The sequence below is a fragment of the Rana temporaria genome, chromosome 4 (genome assembly GCF_905171775.1).
Source record: "Rana temporaria chromosome 4, aRanTem1.1, whole genome shotgun sequence".
Taxonomy (NCBI): Eukaryota; Metazoa; Chordata; class Amphibia; order Anura; family Ranidae; genus Rana; species Rana temporaria.
Window position 1 is genome coordinate 100,193,881 of NC_053492.1, and position 16,498 is coordinate 100,210,378.

Consider the following 16,498-nt stretch of genomic DNA (forward strand, 5'->3'; position numbering starts at 1 on the left):
TACTGCCAGGTGGAAGGGTGTAGGAGGGTAGCAGAGGAAGAAGGTGGAATGCAAGTCCACATCTAGTTACATACTTACTTACTTTATGCTCCACCAGATCTAAAGTGAATCTAAACCCTCCTATCCTCTACAGCCAAGAAGGTTGCCATTTTAGCCTCTGTTTGACCTGCATTAGCCATGATACTGCACATGTGATCATTTATGACACCAGCTATTTGATGGCTTGACAGTTTGGTTGAGAGCACAAGCAATTGTGACAGTTATCATTCACGGCTTGCCTTGACTATACCTGTAAGCAGGTAAATTGCTGGGTTAGGTGCATTGTATCACCTCTGTATCCATATACAGTAGTAGGCCCGGATTCAGGTAGATTGGCGCATCTTTGTTCCGGCGTAGCGCATCTCATACAGTATGTGCTACGCCAACGTAACTCTGAGAGGCAAGAGCAGTATTCACAAAGCACTTGCTCCCTACGTTGCGCCAGCGTAGCGTAAATTGGCCGGCGTAAGCCCGCCTAATTTAAAGTTGGAAGGTAGTGGGCGTGATCCATTTAAATGAAGCTTGACCCCATGCAAATGATGGGCCGAACGAACGCCGCATGCGCGCGCATCCTCAGAATCACGTTGAATTTACGCCCTAAGATACGACGGCTCAATGTCTACGACGTGAACGCAACCTACGCCCAGCCCCATTCACGTACGACTTACGTAAACGACGTAAAATACGACTGCTGTTCCGTCGCCCATACCTTTGCATGGGATGCGCCTCCTTTTGCATGGGATGCGCCTCCTATAGGTGGAATAACTTTACGCCGGACGTACGCCTTACGTAAATGGCGTATACTACTGCGACGGGCGCAAGTACGTTCGTGAATCGGCGTATCTCGGTCATTTGCATATTGCGGCCAGCGTAAATATGCGCCCAGGCTCCGACGGCGTAGGAAACTTACGTCGGTCGGATGAAGCCAAAATTCAGGCGTATCTTGTATTAAGAATCCGGCGCATAGATACGAAGGCGCATCTGTGCACTTACGCGGCGTATCAGTAATGCTCTGGGGCCCCTTCAATGGAGACAGTGAGGGTAAAAAGACATCAAGTAGGTAGGAGGCAGACAAGTGGAGCTTCCTCTTTTGGGTGGAGCTCCGAATTAACTACATGAACAATCATTCTGTACAGCAAAGAAACAGTGGAAAAATACTACATACATAAAGTAACAAAGCTGTTATGTGCATATTATATATCTGCTAGATTGATGCCTCCCCAGCACTATGGACCCTCTACACCCCAAAATTACTGTTACCATGGACAGACCACCATGTAATCAAATTTATGATTACCAAAAATACCCTTTAACAAAAACGCCCAAACCAGTGACAATGCACTGGACCAGATCTCAGAAGAAGCTCCATTCGGAGCTCTTCAAAACAATACTAGGAAATAAAGTAAAAACGATCCATTCACATCAATCAGCCACTGAAACCCTGGATGCCATAAACACAGCTCTACTGCAGTCAGCCGACTTGGTAGCGCCTAAACGTAAAACCTGTATCCGAAAATACAACTCCAGCTGGTTTAACGACCAGCTATCGTCCCTTAAGCAAGAACGTAGAAGAGCGGAAGCAGCTTGGAAAAGAAGCACTACAGACGAAAACCGCGCCATCTACAACGAAACAACAAAGAAATACCACAAAGAAATTTTCCGAGCCAAAAAAAATAATTTCTCCAAAATCATCACCAATGCCCTAAACCGTCCTCGCGAACTCTTCAAGTTGGTTAGTCAGACCATGAACCCAGCCTGTCTTGAAGCCCCCAATTCTGATACCCAAGAATTTTGCAATGAATTATTGGACCATTTTGTGAACAAAATTGAAAGGATCCGCCTCAACCCCCTCATCAGTCGCCCGCCCAATCACCACAGGAATCAGGCCCAATCAACAATGTTTACTATAAAACCCGTCTCCCTCGATGCCACTAAAAATATCATCAGCACTCTGCGAAATAGCACAGCGCCTAACGATATTATCCCCACCAAACTGCTGAAGGAATGTGCCGATATTTTGGCACCACCCATCAAGCAGTTGATTAACCAGTCATTCAGGGAAGGCATAGTGCCCTCCCTGTTGAAACAAGGGATAATCAAACCCATCTTAAAGAAACCCACCCTTGACCCCAAAGACCCTGAACATCGTCGTCCCATAACAGGCCTGAACGTTTTCTCCAAGGTAATGGAGAAAGTGGTGGTACAACAGCTGCAACAGCATCTAGACACCCATAATTTGCTCGATCCTTATTTATCGGGTTTCCGTCCAGGATACGGGACGGAAACAGCATTGCTCAAAATATGGGATGATGCTCTTGAGTCCGCAGACGAAGGAGAACCTTGTCTTCTAGTACTGTTGGACCTTAGCGCAGCTTTTGATACAGTTGACCACAAACTATTGCTAATTTGGCTAGCTGAAGTAGCCAAAGTCACGGAATGTGACTTACCCTGGTTCTCCTCCTTTTTGGAAAACTGATCACAAGTAGTGAAACTGGGACTGTTCACTTCTGAAAAACGCACAGTGTCATGCGGAGTCCCTCAAGGATCACCTCTGTCACCGGTGCTGTTTAATATCTATCTTCGCCCTCTTTTTGAAATTATCAGCAGCCAAAAGCTGCTCTACCACTCCTATGCGGATGACACACAATTGTATTTTCATATCTGCAACAAAAAGGATCACCATCTCAATCTAGAGAAATGTCTCTCTTTGATAGAGAACTGGATGACAAAGAGTTATCTTAAACTCAACGGCTCAAAAACAGAACTTCTCCTGTTTCACGCCAATCGGAAGAATCAACTGGCAACAACCTGGACACCTCCGCCCATTCTAGGAAAAATCATCACCCCTAGCACCAAAGTCAAAAGTCTCGGGGTCTTCTTTGACACCTACATGACAATGGATGCACAAATAGGGTCAGTAGTCAGCGGATCGCACCATCTGCTACGCTTATTACGCAGACTAATTCCATTTATTCCTAAAGAAGACATAGCAGTCGTGGTGGGAACAATTGTTAACTCCAGGCTGGACTATGCAAATACCCTCTACCTCGGACTCCCAAAGTACCAAATCACGTGCCTGCAGGTCGTTCAGAACACGGCCGCGCGTCTGGGAAAAAAACATGGGAATCAATCTCCCCATCACTGAGAAGCCTTCACTGGCTACCAGTGAAAGACAGAATCACTTTCAAAGCACTCTGTCTAACGCATAAATGTATTTGGGGAAATGCCCCCAATACCTATGCGAAAAAATAAAAGCCTACAACCCCAATCGCGCTCTGCAATCCTCCAACCAAAATGTACTCCAAATCCCCAAAACCAGATACAAGTCCAAAGGAGAAAGAAGATTTGCTATCCAAGGCCCTCGACTTTGGAACACTTTACCAACCTCCATTCGGCTGGAGGAGAACCACTTGGCCTTTAGGAGAAAGATCAAAACCCACCTCTTCTGAGCTCAAGGGAGAAGTGGTCAAACAAGCGCCCAGAGGCGATTCAGTTCGCATGTGTAGCGTTATATAAGTTTTTCACTCACTCACTCACTCACTCACCCTTGATATCCCCCCAGCACTCTGACCACTCTTCACCCCTGATATCCCCCCAGCACTCTGACCCCTCTTAACCCCTGATATCCCCCCAGCACTCTGACCCCTCTTCACCCCTGATATCCCCCCCAGCACTCTGACCCTTCTTCACCCCTGATATCCCCCCTGCATCCTTGTGCAGTACAGCAAACAAGGGGTTAAAGCATGCATCATTGTGTTGCTCACCAGCTGCTTTTACCCTTTGGACCCCACAGAAGCATGCAGTTGCAGGACGCTTGCAGAGCGGCCCCATTTACTTGAATGGGTTGCGACTGGCAGGCAGTAGCACCCACCAAAAGAAACAACAGGGGGTTCAATTCCTGCTTCAGCATGTGTACACCTTTTGCTGTTGCCTCAGCAGCTAAATAAGGTATGGATTGGGGGCTGTAAAACCCCCCCTAATCAATGTGCCCCATCCCTAATCTAAATACAGGGCGCCAGAGGCATGGATTCCAACAGGGTTTTATTTTTTTTGAAGCATATGATTAGAGCCTGAGGCGCTAATTGGTTTAAAAAAAAGGTGGGCTTGGGACGCAGAGTACTGCACCCTGAGCCCACCCAGTTGTGTGAAAATAGTGAAGATTCGCTTTTGTCTTCCTGATTCCCCCCTGCGCCATTTAGGAAGCAGGTCCTGAGACCCAATTGGCCAGGAAGTCTTAGAACTCCCTGGCCAACAGGGTCTTAGGACACACTTCCTGTTCAGCCAGGAGGAAAAACAATGGCTGACTCTTTCTTTCCCCTGCCTCTTAAAATAAGGTCAGGGGGATGGATTACGTGGTGTTAGTTTGAAATATTTAGCACCAGTCGCCTCTGCTAATGACCATTTGCATGATCAGTTGAAAAGGATGTCAGTCACCTGCACAGCATCCTTGTTTGACCCTCCCCTGCCCCTCTTCACCAGCATACCTCACAACTTTTTTAGATGGGAATGAGGGACACCTGTCAGAAAAAGAATGCAGGCATATGACACACCCCTTGACACGCCCGTTAAAGGAGAATTGTACACAAAAAAAAGATTGGTTAAAACCCACAAGTGCTTTTTTTTTACCACTACTATTCCTTTATATTGGCTTTTGCAATTTACAAATGCAGCAATTTAGAAATCAGATGAAAGTTTTAGGGCTGAAAAAAACTTTTTGATAGATAAAAAGTGCATTTTATATACATCTGTATAGATCAGACCAAAATGAGGGACAAATGAGGAGAATGAGGGACAGAGGGACATTGTTTCAAATCAGGGACAGTCCCTCGAAATCAGGGACAGTTGGGAGCTATGCACCAGCCATAGGTGTGCACAGCCTATTGCATTAGGGTGTGCACCCCAAAATGCATATATGTGCGTGTACATGTGTGTATATATAATGGTGTTGCCAGTAGAGCAGTGGACAGTGTCATTAGGGCAGAGATTGGTGTCAGTAGGGCAGAGATTGGTGTCAGTAGGGCAGAGATTGGTGTCAGTAGGGCAGTGAACGGTGTCAGTCGTTTTTTATTTGTTATTATTTTATTTTCAACAATTAGATTTTTTTTTTATTGTTTTCTCCAATTTTTTTTATTGCTTTGGCTTTGGTGAAATATCAGGGGTCTAAACAGGTGGAAATCAATGCCACACAGGGTGATGGATGAAAACTTAGGGAGAAGAGAAGAATTGGAATACTAGTCAGTACCAGTTTGCAAAAGTGTATTTGCTTTGGAAGAATAAATCACTTCTGATGTTGGGTGTCCTAAGTGTGTTGCTGCATTGTGTAAAACTATTAGAATAGTTTTTACATTTTAGAATGGGGTGCCTCGGGACTGTCCATTTTTAACCACTTCAATACCCGTGTATATTCATATGACGTACTCGGGCCTCCCGGCCGCTAGGGGGCGCGCGTGCCCACCGCATCCCGCGGGTGCCAATACGCTTGCCTGGTGGCCGCGATATCCGCCAGGTACTAGCGATCGACAGTTACAGAGCCAGGGACGTGGATCCCTGTGTGTAAACACAGAGATCCGCGTCCTGTCAGGGAGAGGAGGCCGATGGTGTGTCCCTAGGAACACAGATCGGTCACCTCCCCAAGTCAGTCACCTCCCCCCACAGTAAGATTCACTCCCTAGAGAACACTTTTAACCCCTTGGTCGCCCCCTAGTGTTAACCCCTTCCCTGCCAGCCACATTTATACAGTAATCAGTGCATATTTATAGCACTGTTCGCTGTATAAATGTGAATGGTCCCAAAATGGTGTCAAAAGTGTCCGATGTGTCCGCCATAATATCGCAGTCCTGACAAAAATCGCAGTTTGACTCCATTACTAGTTAAAAAAAAAAAAAAAAAATGTCATAAATCAATCCCCTAATATGTAGAAGAATATGTATCGGCCTAAACTGAGGAAAAAATCGTTTTAAAAAAAAATAAATAAAAATTGGATATTTATTATAGCAAAAAGTTAAAAATATTGTGTTTTTTTTGTTTTAATTGTCAGTCTTTTTTTGTTTAGAGCGGAAAATAAAAACCGCAGAGATGATCAAATACCACCAAAAGAAAGCTCTATTTGTGGGGAAAAGAGGATGTCAATTTTGTTTGGGAGCCACGTTGCACAACCGCGCAATTGTTATTCAAAGCGTGACAGTGCTGAAAGCTGAAAATTGGCCTGGGCAGGAAGGGGGTGAAAATGCCTGGTATTGAAGTGGCTAAAGGGTGTCTGGACTGAAAAAAGGTTGAAAAACACTGTCTAAATCATATGATACTAATTACAAAACAAACATATGCATTAATTAAAATTGTATTTATTAATTTACAAAACTGATTATTTTTTCAGCCCACGAATATTTATGTAAAGCCCTTGTACTGAAAAGCTTGGAGCCCCTTGCTGTATGTTAAACTATAAAAAAGAAAGAAAGAAAGAAAGTTTTAGCTTAGACACGGTTTATTAGGATCGCTGCCGCAGTTCCACTTGTGGCCACTAGGTGGCGGTAGATGAGACGCCAATAAGTGTCTGTAGTGACAAGCAGCAGGATATTTAAACCTTATGTACCGATGTAATGTATTGTAAATATAAAGCAATAGAAGCAAAGAAAGCTTGAACCTTTCCGTGCCGAAATCACTTGTCCCCTGCTCTCCTTTTTCCATTCTTCCTCTTTCTTCACCTGCAGACAATCAGCCTTGTATTTACTCTTTGCTGGGAGTGGTAAACACACAGATTAGAGCAAACAGAAAAGTTCAAGCAGATCAGATTACTCCATCACCATCCTTCCTGATCCCCCCATTCCCTGATTGACTGGCTGACACCCTGACAAGGAGGATTTCCTACAAGGTGACAGTCCCCTTTAATGGATTCCTGGGTGATGATCGCTGTGATAGAGGAGACGTGCCTGGACTTCCCACACAAGGCTGTGCTGATGGCAATGCGTTACTAATTGTCGGGATCCTCACCTCCTTGGCCAGAGCTCTCAGGGGAAGACCCCCCATAGCACTCATTCTTCTTCAACTTGACTTTTATTTGTTTCCTCCCACATCCAATTCGATGTGATCAGATCCAGCTCATGGACAACCTAAACTCTATATAAGACCCATGTGGTGGGACTGGCATGGTTCACAGTGACTTGGAGGAGCTGCAAACTTCTCATCTCTCTGCTATAGGGGACCCTGAAGAACCCAGCAAGGTAACTGTGCTGATCCAGGTGCTTTATGACACCTTTTTTTCTGACAACTTCTAGCTCTGTGTGTGCTGATGACTTGTGCTGTTCTTTTATGTATGATGTGTAGAAAGAGTGCTGGGCTGTGCTGACACTTCACACTTGGAGAGCTAGCCCTGAAGGATGCTCAGCTTCACTGGCAGACTGAACCACACTGATAGAAGTCTACTTTCTTTCTTCCCAACCTAATCTAGAGCTGTGGATCTGTACCTGACTGCTGGATGAGAAGATGAGGGATGTCATGTACAGCGCAGTGCTGGCCATTCTGCTCCTATTGCTCTCCTCTGGATACTGCAAGGACAGGACTGACTCCAATAACCTCACAGACAAAACTCTGCTCAAATTTATCATGAAACTCATCAAAGACTTTAAGAAGTATAACCTGGAAGAGGAGAATCAAGTGCAATATCCCTCCAAACAAAGTTATTACCATGAGGGGAAGGAGGATGTTGAGTATGGAGCCTATCACGAGCAGAGAGTAGGTAAGTGCATGGCTGAACTTTCATAAGGAAGTGCATTCGCCTGCTTTGTGGGATTGGTGCTTTTCTTAGGGCTCTGCTCACTGCAAAAGGCAAACTAGGCAGATGCCTAAGGCAACAGATTCATGGTGCCAGGTCACTTATGAAGCCTCGTACACACGACCGAGGAACTCGTCGGGCGAAACACATCGTTTTCCTCTGCGAGTTCCTTGTTAGGCTGTCGAGGAACTCGACAAGCCAATTTTCTCCATTCCCGTTGAGGAAATAGAGAACTTGCTCTCTTTTTGGCTCGTCGAGTTTCTCGACAGTTTCCTCGACGAAAATGTACACACGGCCGGTTTCCTCAGCAAAAAAATATCTCCTAGCAAGTTTCTTGCTGGTTTTTGCCGAGAAACTCGGTTGTGTGTACGAGGCTTGAGAGATTGGAAACAGGCAGAAAGTCAGATTGGGCATTGCTTCAAGTACTATTAAACTTAAAAACAAAAATGTAGTGCAGTTAACTAATTGTTAAATTTTGTTGCTGCATTTCTTAACATTTTTAGATTTTCTTTCTCTCTGTTTTCACCTGGAGATCCTGCCAATAACACATCTCTTGTATTAGAGTGCCTTCACTCTGGATGAAGGAGCACAGACACACTCTTGCCTGTCAATACTGTTAATCTGGGGGAAGCTGAATGTTAAATGCACTAGCAGATTTAAATGCACTAAACAATTTAAAGCAGACCTCCAGCTAAGGCTGTGTTCACACATATGCAAATTGGATGAGGGTTTCCCCACATTGGCATGACAGGAGAGTGGGACCAGCTGCCAATAGTGCCCGTTCACACAGCTCTGGGGCAGCCACAGTCCACATTTGGAAAGGGTCAAGTGCAAATTCAGACCTAAATCGGTTAACAGGGACGCACCAGACCCCCTGCTGTGAGTCGCGGCTGCAGCATGTGTGCAGCCTAATGCCGCGTACAGACGGTCGTTTTTTTGTGATGAAATAAAATGACGTTTTAAATCATGAAACAAAACGACATTTTTGAAACTTCATTTTCAAAAACAACGGAGCATACACACCATCGTTTTTTCAAAATGCTCTAGCAAAGCGCGGTTACGTTCAGCACGTACGGCGGCACTCTGTTCCATTGAAGCTTGCTTCATAACTTGCTTCTGAGCATGCGCGGGTTTAAAAACGTTGTTTTAAACATCGTTTTGCCCACACACTATCATTTTAAATCATTTTTTCAGAAGACATAAAACAACGTTTTCCCCACACACGGTCATTTTAAATGACGTTTTTAAAAATTTCGGGTTTTTTTTCATCACAAAAAGTGATGGTGTTTACGCGGCATTATACTTTTTAAGCAGTTACAGCAACATTTTTTATTTTATTTTTTTCATTTTTGAGATAAAGTTTTTTTTTTTTCTTTCTTTCTTTTCTCTTTAATCTCTTCTTTATTACATTTTTCTTTACATATAACATTTAACATGTCTTGACACTTAAAAGGAAACTCAATACTACCTTCCTTTACTATAAAGGTTTTACATAATTAAATAAAAGCTAACAAGTGTAAGCTGTCAGTGGTAAACGGATTGTCTCAACCCTCTAACGGCTACATCTGTAGGGCAGATGATCGTGTTGAAAAACAACAACCTTACTGACAGGCTCAGCAGCTGAAAATAAAAGAAAGGCTAATAGAGAAAACAAATGCAGCCACCACATATAAGAATTGGTAAGCTGCAGTGTGATAAATGTTTGCCTTTGAGTTTAATAACACTTTAAGGCATCATATTTTCTATATAGTGCCAGCAATTTATCAGGAGCTTTACATATTTTGTATGGTCACATCAGTTCCTGATTCTAGGAGCTTACAATCTACAGTCTCTACATACATATACATACTAGCGCCAATTAACCTACCAGCATGTCAGTGGAGTGTGGGGGGAAACCAATGCAAGGACATAGAGAACATGCAAACTCCATGCAGGCAAATTCACGGTTGAGATTCAAACTGATGACCCTAGTGCTACAGAAGTGCTAACCACTAAGCCACTGTGCTACATCAGGTAGTTTCTTGCTGAGAAACGTGATGCTGGAAAGCAAACTAGGCAGCTGCCATAGTCACCACTCACCATGCATTCATGCTGCAAGTTCATTTAAAGTGCACATCCACATTTATGACATATTTGGTGTTGGAAAGCAGGATAGCATAAAGTCCGACCAGGTCATATATACCATACCTCCACCTTTATGAGACATTTGGTGCCAGAAAGCAGGACACAATTCATGGAGTAAGGTTTTTAAAGCATAGGTAAATTCAAGAACAAAAGTTGATAGTGTTGCAGCTTACCAGCCCTAGATGTGATGGCTGCATTCATTTTCTCTTTTTTTTTTTTACACCTTTTTTCCCTTTATTTTAACCTGGTGATCCTGCCATTAACACTCTTCCTCTTCTATGGTGACAACTTCACCGAGAGGTGTTGTCACCCTACAACAAGCAGTACGCAACACCTCCCTCTCCTCCATAAAATGGGGAGATGTTTTGTAGTACTTGGGAGATAGCAGGGAACAATAATAACTGGTAACAATCCAGAGGGAGAGAGTACTGGAGGCATAGGTGTGCGCAGCCTATTGCATAAGGGTGTGCACCCCAAAGCTCAAACTCACGTCTGTATATATGTCTCTGTGTATGTGTATGTATATATATATATATATATATATATATATATATATATTATTCATATATTCATATATATATTATATTATATATATATATTATATATATATTAATTATTTGTTTATTTTTACTCTTTTACAACTTAATTTTTTTATTATTATTTATTTACTTATATATATATATATATATATATATATATATATATATATATATATATATTCATATATTCATATATATATATATATATATATTCATATATTTTTCATATATATATATATATATATATATATATATATATATATATATATATATATATATATATATTAATTATTTGTTTATTTTTACTCTTTTACAACTTTATTTATTTATTATTATTTATTTACTTATTATTTTATTATTTTTTACAATGTTTTTTAGGAGCCCCATTGGGGGGCTTTGGTGAAATATCAGGGATCTAAACAGACCCCTGATGTCTCACTTTTGACACAGAGAAAGGGACTGAAGACAAAGATTCCCCAGTCTCTTTCTCTGCAGCAAAGCAGCAGGGGGAATCTGCGCTACACATTGTGATTAGGGTATGCCCAGGCACACCTGGCACACCCTGTGCGCACGTCTATGACTGGAAGTTATCAGCTCACAAGTCTGGATTTTTTTTTTTTTTGTACTTATATCGATATAATAAAATACTTTCAATGGTATATTTAAGAGCACGACCACATAAAGGAAATTTAGTGTTAGAGTTTACTTACGCTTTGATTAGTACCTCCACCTTTCGGACACATTTGGCGCCAGAAATCATCAGAAGGCATTGGATTCATAGAGCTCCAGCCCCCCCCCCCCCCCCATCAAAAAATTAAAAGTTAGCAGCTACAAATACTAAAGACCGATGGACTGTTTTCTTCGGACAAACCGATCGTGTGAGACCCATCGGTCTTTTTTCCATCGGTGTAAAAAAATAGAATGTTTTAAATTTTTCCTATGGATAAAAAAAACGATAAGAAATTCTGATTGTCTGTGTGGAACTCCATCGGAGAAAAATTCACGCATGCTCATCAAGTCGACGCATGCTCGGAAACATTGAACTTCGTTTTTTTTAGACTCGTCGTAGTGTTTTACGTCACCGCGTAGGTCGGAAGGTCGGAATTTAGTCTGATGGTGTGTAGGCAAGACTGATGAAAGTCATCTTCATCGGATATCCGACGAAAAAATCCATCGGATTTGATTCCATCAGAAATCCGATCGTGTTTACAGGGCATTAGTGTAATCTAATCCTAATATTAGGAAACTTACCTGTCCAGGGGTCGGTACCCCAGCTTAACTAGAACCACCAAGTTTTTTGACAGATCTGGTACTGGAAGGCAAAGTATCAAAAGAAAACATTTTGTAAATGATATTGGTGACCTTGCTTTTTATGTTATTCTTATCTATTGATATAGGGCCAGATTCTCAAAAAAGCGCCTATCTATAGGCGGGCGTAGCGTATCTCAGATACACTACGCCGCCGTAACTTAGTGAGGCAGGTCCCGTATTCTGAAAGGACTTGCGCCCAAAGTTACGACGGCGTAGTGTAACTGTGCCGGCGTAAGCTAGTAGGCTAGTGTAGGCGTGTTTTATGTTAATGTATCGTGACCCAAATTTTCAAATTAAATGACTCCCGCTCAATGCCTAGTCGAGGTGAACGTAACTTACGTCCAGCCCCATTCACGGACGACTTACGCAAACGACGTAAAACACGATGCTGTTCCGACGTTTCCAACTTCCATACCTAACATGACTTACCCCTGCTTTATGAGGGGTAACTTTACGCCGGCGTATGTCTTACGTAAACGACGTATCTTGCTAAGCCGGGCGCACGTACGTTCGTGAATCGGCGTATCTAGCTCATTAGCATATTCAATGCGGAAATCTACGGAAACGCCACCTAGCAGCCAGCGTAAATATGCAACTAAGATACGACGGTGTAAGAGATTTATGCCGCTCGTATCTTAGCCAAATTTATGCGTAACTGATTCTGAGAATCAGCCGCATAGATACGACGGCTCTCATTCGGACTTACGACGGCGTACATGCCGCTACGCCGTCGTAAGTCCTTTGAGAATCTGGGCCATAGTCTTTGGGTAATACTGGAAACGTCCTTATTCTGGCTTTACAAACAGCCTTTGTATTACCAATCGTGTAGGATGAGTGACTGGTGGCTTGCCAACAACTTTGTATATATTATTGCAAACTAGTTTAGGCAAAACATTAATGGTGTAGTAAATAATAGCTGATTGATGTTCATTTTCTTGACTTTCCAGTTTTCAGTTGAGTTTGCCCAGGCACATAGATAAGTGGTTGTTCACAGTTTTAGACCACAACGTTGGATTACGTTTTACACTGTGATATTAGAATAAAATGTAAATCCTTAGAGAAAGAAAAAGGCTATGCTCACTGCAAAGGCAAACCAGGCAGATGCCCAAGTCAATAGATTTATTCAAGGTCATTTAAAGTGTGCCTCCACATTTATGACAGATTTGGCTCCGGAAAGCAGGATAGCAAAACGCCAAACCAGGGAGCTGCCTAAGGCATCACATCCTCGGGGTAAGGTTATTTCATTAGTACCACCAATTTATGACCAATTTGGAACTGGAAAGCAGGGTATCAAAATAATACATTTTAAAAATGATTTTAATGACCTTGCTTTTATGTTAAGCTTCTTCAGTCTTTTGATATATATTTTGGGTAATGCTGGAACTCTGGGCCAGATTCACGTAGAATCGCGGTGGCGTAATGTATCGTAGATACGTTACACCGCCGCAAGTTTTCATTGCAAGTGCCTGATTCACAAAGCACTTGCGTGGAAACTTACGCCGGCGGCCTCCGTAATTCAAAGGGGTGTGTGCCATTTAAATTAGGCGCGCTCCCGCGCCGGACCTACTGCGCATGCTCCGTTTTGAAATTCCCGCCGTGCTTTGCGCGAAGTGATGTTATTTTTCCGAACGGCGACATGCGTAGCGTACTTTCGTATTCCCGGACGTCTTACGCAAGAAAAAAAAATTGAAATTCGACGCGGGAACGATGGGCATACTTTAACATGGGCTGTGTAAAGTTAGGGCAGCTAAAACGACGACTAACTTTGCGACAGGAAACTAGACTAGCAACGACGTAACGAACGCAAAAAAACGTCGTGGATCGCCGTAACTACTAATTTGCATACCCGACGCTGGTTTACGACGCAAACTCCCCCCAGCGGCGGCCGCGGTACTGCATCCTAAGATCCGACAGTTTAATTCAATTACACCTGACGGATCTTAGGGATAACTATGCGAAACTGATTCTATGAATCAGTCGCATAGTTAGGACGACCCTAAAACAGAGATACGACGGCGTATCAGGAGATACGCCGTCGTATCTGTTTTGTGAATCTGGCCCTTTGTGTATTGTATTCCTTTTTTTTTTTTTTGTGGCAGTAGTAAATTTTTAAACAGCACGGCGTTATATTGTTTCTCACAGTGCAACCATCGAGATGTGGACGTTCCTGATTGGGAACAGAGTAATGTCTGGACTGTTTACAAACATGTTACAAAAAAGTCATTTGTCAAGTTCTTTTTTGACTGTCCTGAATATCAAGTTACCATCCTGAGTCCAGTTTATTGTTTTTCCTAAAAGATCACATTTCTAATTTTTTATTTATTTATTTTTTAGTTACAACAAATGTACCGTATGATTGATGGCTTGCTGGGGCTATGTTGAGCATATAAGGGCATAGGAGACATTTGTTTAAAGTATAATAGTTACAAGGTAGAAGTTTGCTTTGACTTTTGTATTAATTTTTTTCTTCTTATTTTGGCTTTACCAGTAGCCTTTGTTTTACTATGAAATCCAATAGTGTATGATGGGTGACTTTCCAACAACTATATTTAGGGCTTGCTAGTTAAAGCGGGAGTTCACCCAATTAGTTTTTTTTTTCTCTTTTGCCCTTAGATTAATGCTCGTTTTGTCTAGGGGAATCGGCTAGTTGTTTTAAAATATGAGCAGTACTTACCGTTTACGAGATGCATCTTCTCCGTCGCTTCCGGGTATGGGTCTTCGGGAGCGGGCGTTCCTTCTTGATTGACAGTCTTCCGAGAGGCTTCCGACGGTCGCATCCATCGCGTCACTCGTAGCCGAAAGAAGCCGAACGTCGGTGCGGCTCTATACTGCGCCTGCGCACCGACGTTCAGCTGCTTTTGGAAAATCGTGACGCGATGGATGCGACCGTCGGAAGCCTCTTGGAAGACTGTCAATCAAAATAGGAACGCCCAGCCCTGCAGTCCATACCCGGAAGCGGCGGAGAAGATGCATCTCGTAAACGGTAAGTAATGCTCATATTTTAAAACAACTAGCCGATTCCCCTAGACAAAACGAGCATTCATCTAAGGGGAAAATGTGTTCTCTATGGGTGAACCTCCGCTTTAAGGCCTCTTTCACAGTGCTGCGTCTTGAAAGTTGCACGATTTTGCCGCAATTTCAGGTAATGCCTGTGTAAACTTGAGGTCTGTGGACCGCAACTCGCATCAAAATCGGACCAAAGTAGTACAGGGACTACTATGAAGTCAGTACGACTTGAAGTCGCACAGATATAAATGGTTATCATTGGGAATCATGGGGTACGACTTGTCATGCGACTCTGATGTCCAAGGGGGCCTTAAAGGGTTTGTAAAGTTAATATTTGTTTTCCTAAATAGCTTCCTTTATCTCAGTGCAGTCCTCCTTTACTTACCTCATCCTTCCATTTTGCTTTTAAATGTCCTTATTTCTTCTGAGAAATCCTCACTTCCTGTTCTTCTGTCTGTAACTCCACACAGTAATGCAAGGCTTTCTCCCTGGTGTGGAGTGTCGTGCTCGCCCTCTCCCTTGGGCTACAGGAGAATCACTCCACACCAGGGAGAAAGCCTTGCATTACTGTGTGGAGTTACAGACAGAAGAACAGGAAGTGAGGATTTCTCAGAAGAAATAAGGACATTTAAAAGCAAAATGGAAGGATGAGGTAAGTGAAGGAGGACTGCACTAGGGTAAAGGAAGCTACTTAGGAAAAACCTTTACAACCCCTTTAAGAATTACATTGATGATGTAATAAATAAAGGCTGATTGACATCATTTTATTGACTTTAAACTGTTACATTTTCTATGCATCCTATTACCACGACCATTGCATAATGTTGCCCGGTCACCTATGTGGACTAGTTGTTTACTAATTTAAGCAGCAAAGTAATATTACTTTTATCCTAGGTTCACACTGGGTACGATTTGGTTTGATTTGAGATGCGATTTCACTTGTGAAATCGCATCTCAAATCGGCGTAATTTTCCGGCAATTGTCGCCAATGACACCATCCTAATCGGTGCGACGCCGCATCTGCGGCGCTGCACCGATTTCAAAAAGTAGTTCCTGTACTACTTTTTGCAATTTAGGGCCGGGATTTACATAGACATCTGTGCAGAAACCTGCACAGATGTCTCTTAAATCGCGGCTGAAATCGGGACTGCCAGCGGGAGTGAAATTGTGCGAGTTCAGCTGAACTCGTACGGCTTCACTCCCGCAGCCCAGTGTGAACCAGGGCTCAAAGTATAAGAGCCCATTCACACAGGGACAACACGACTTCCAGCACAACTTTGGGAGGCAACTTGGACACGACTTGAGTATGAATCATCAGGCAACTTACAAGGCAACTTCAAGTCGCCTCCAGGACAGGAGGCTTTCCAGTGGCCAATCAAACAACAATCAGCTCTGTGGGAGGGGGGAGGGAGGGGTTTGTCTGAGAAATGTATGTTATCTTCCTGTATTGTTGCTTCAGGTAAGACAGTGATCCGACTTCTGAGGCGACTTCCATTGAAATCTATGGGAACAAGTTGCCTACAAGTTGCCTAGAAGTGGGATTGAAGTAGTACAGGAACCTTTTCTGAAGTCGGAGCGACTTCAGTAGTGTACATTAAGACGGCTCCCATTCACTTCCATTAATTTCCTCGACCGCGCGACTTGGGGCGACTTGAAGTCGGATCCCAGGTCGCCCCAGTGTGAACCGGCTCTAAGACAATAAGCAAATGAA

The 16,498-nt window shown here is 43.0% G+C and overlaps 1 protein-coding gene across 1 annotated transcript in view; it reads left to right on the forward strand.

Annotated features, from left to right (window-relative positions):
- Nucleotides 1-6,868: 6,868 nt before the first annotated feature.
- The window catches only part of ALKAL2 (ALK and LTK ligand 2), a 114,930-nt gene continuing 105,300 nt past the window's right edge, over nucleotides 6,869-16,498 (forward strand). The window contains exons 1-2 of the mRNA XM_040348671.1: nucleotides 6,869-7,256; nucleotides 7,484-7,771. Coding sequence (XP_040204605.1) covers nucleotides 7,519-7,771 — 253 coding nt within the window. The 5' untranslated portion in view covers nucleotides 6,869-7,256; nucleotides 7,484-7,518. The remainder of the gene's footprint in view (nucleotides 7,257-7,483; nucleotides 7,772-16,498) is intronic.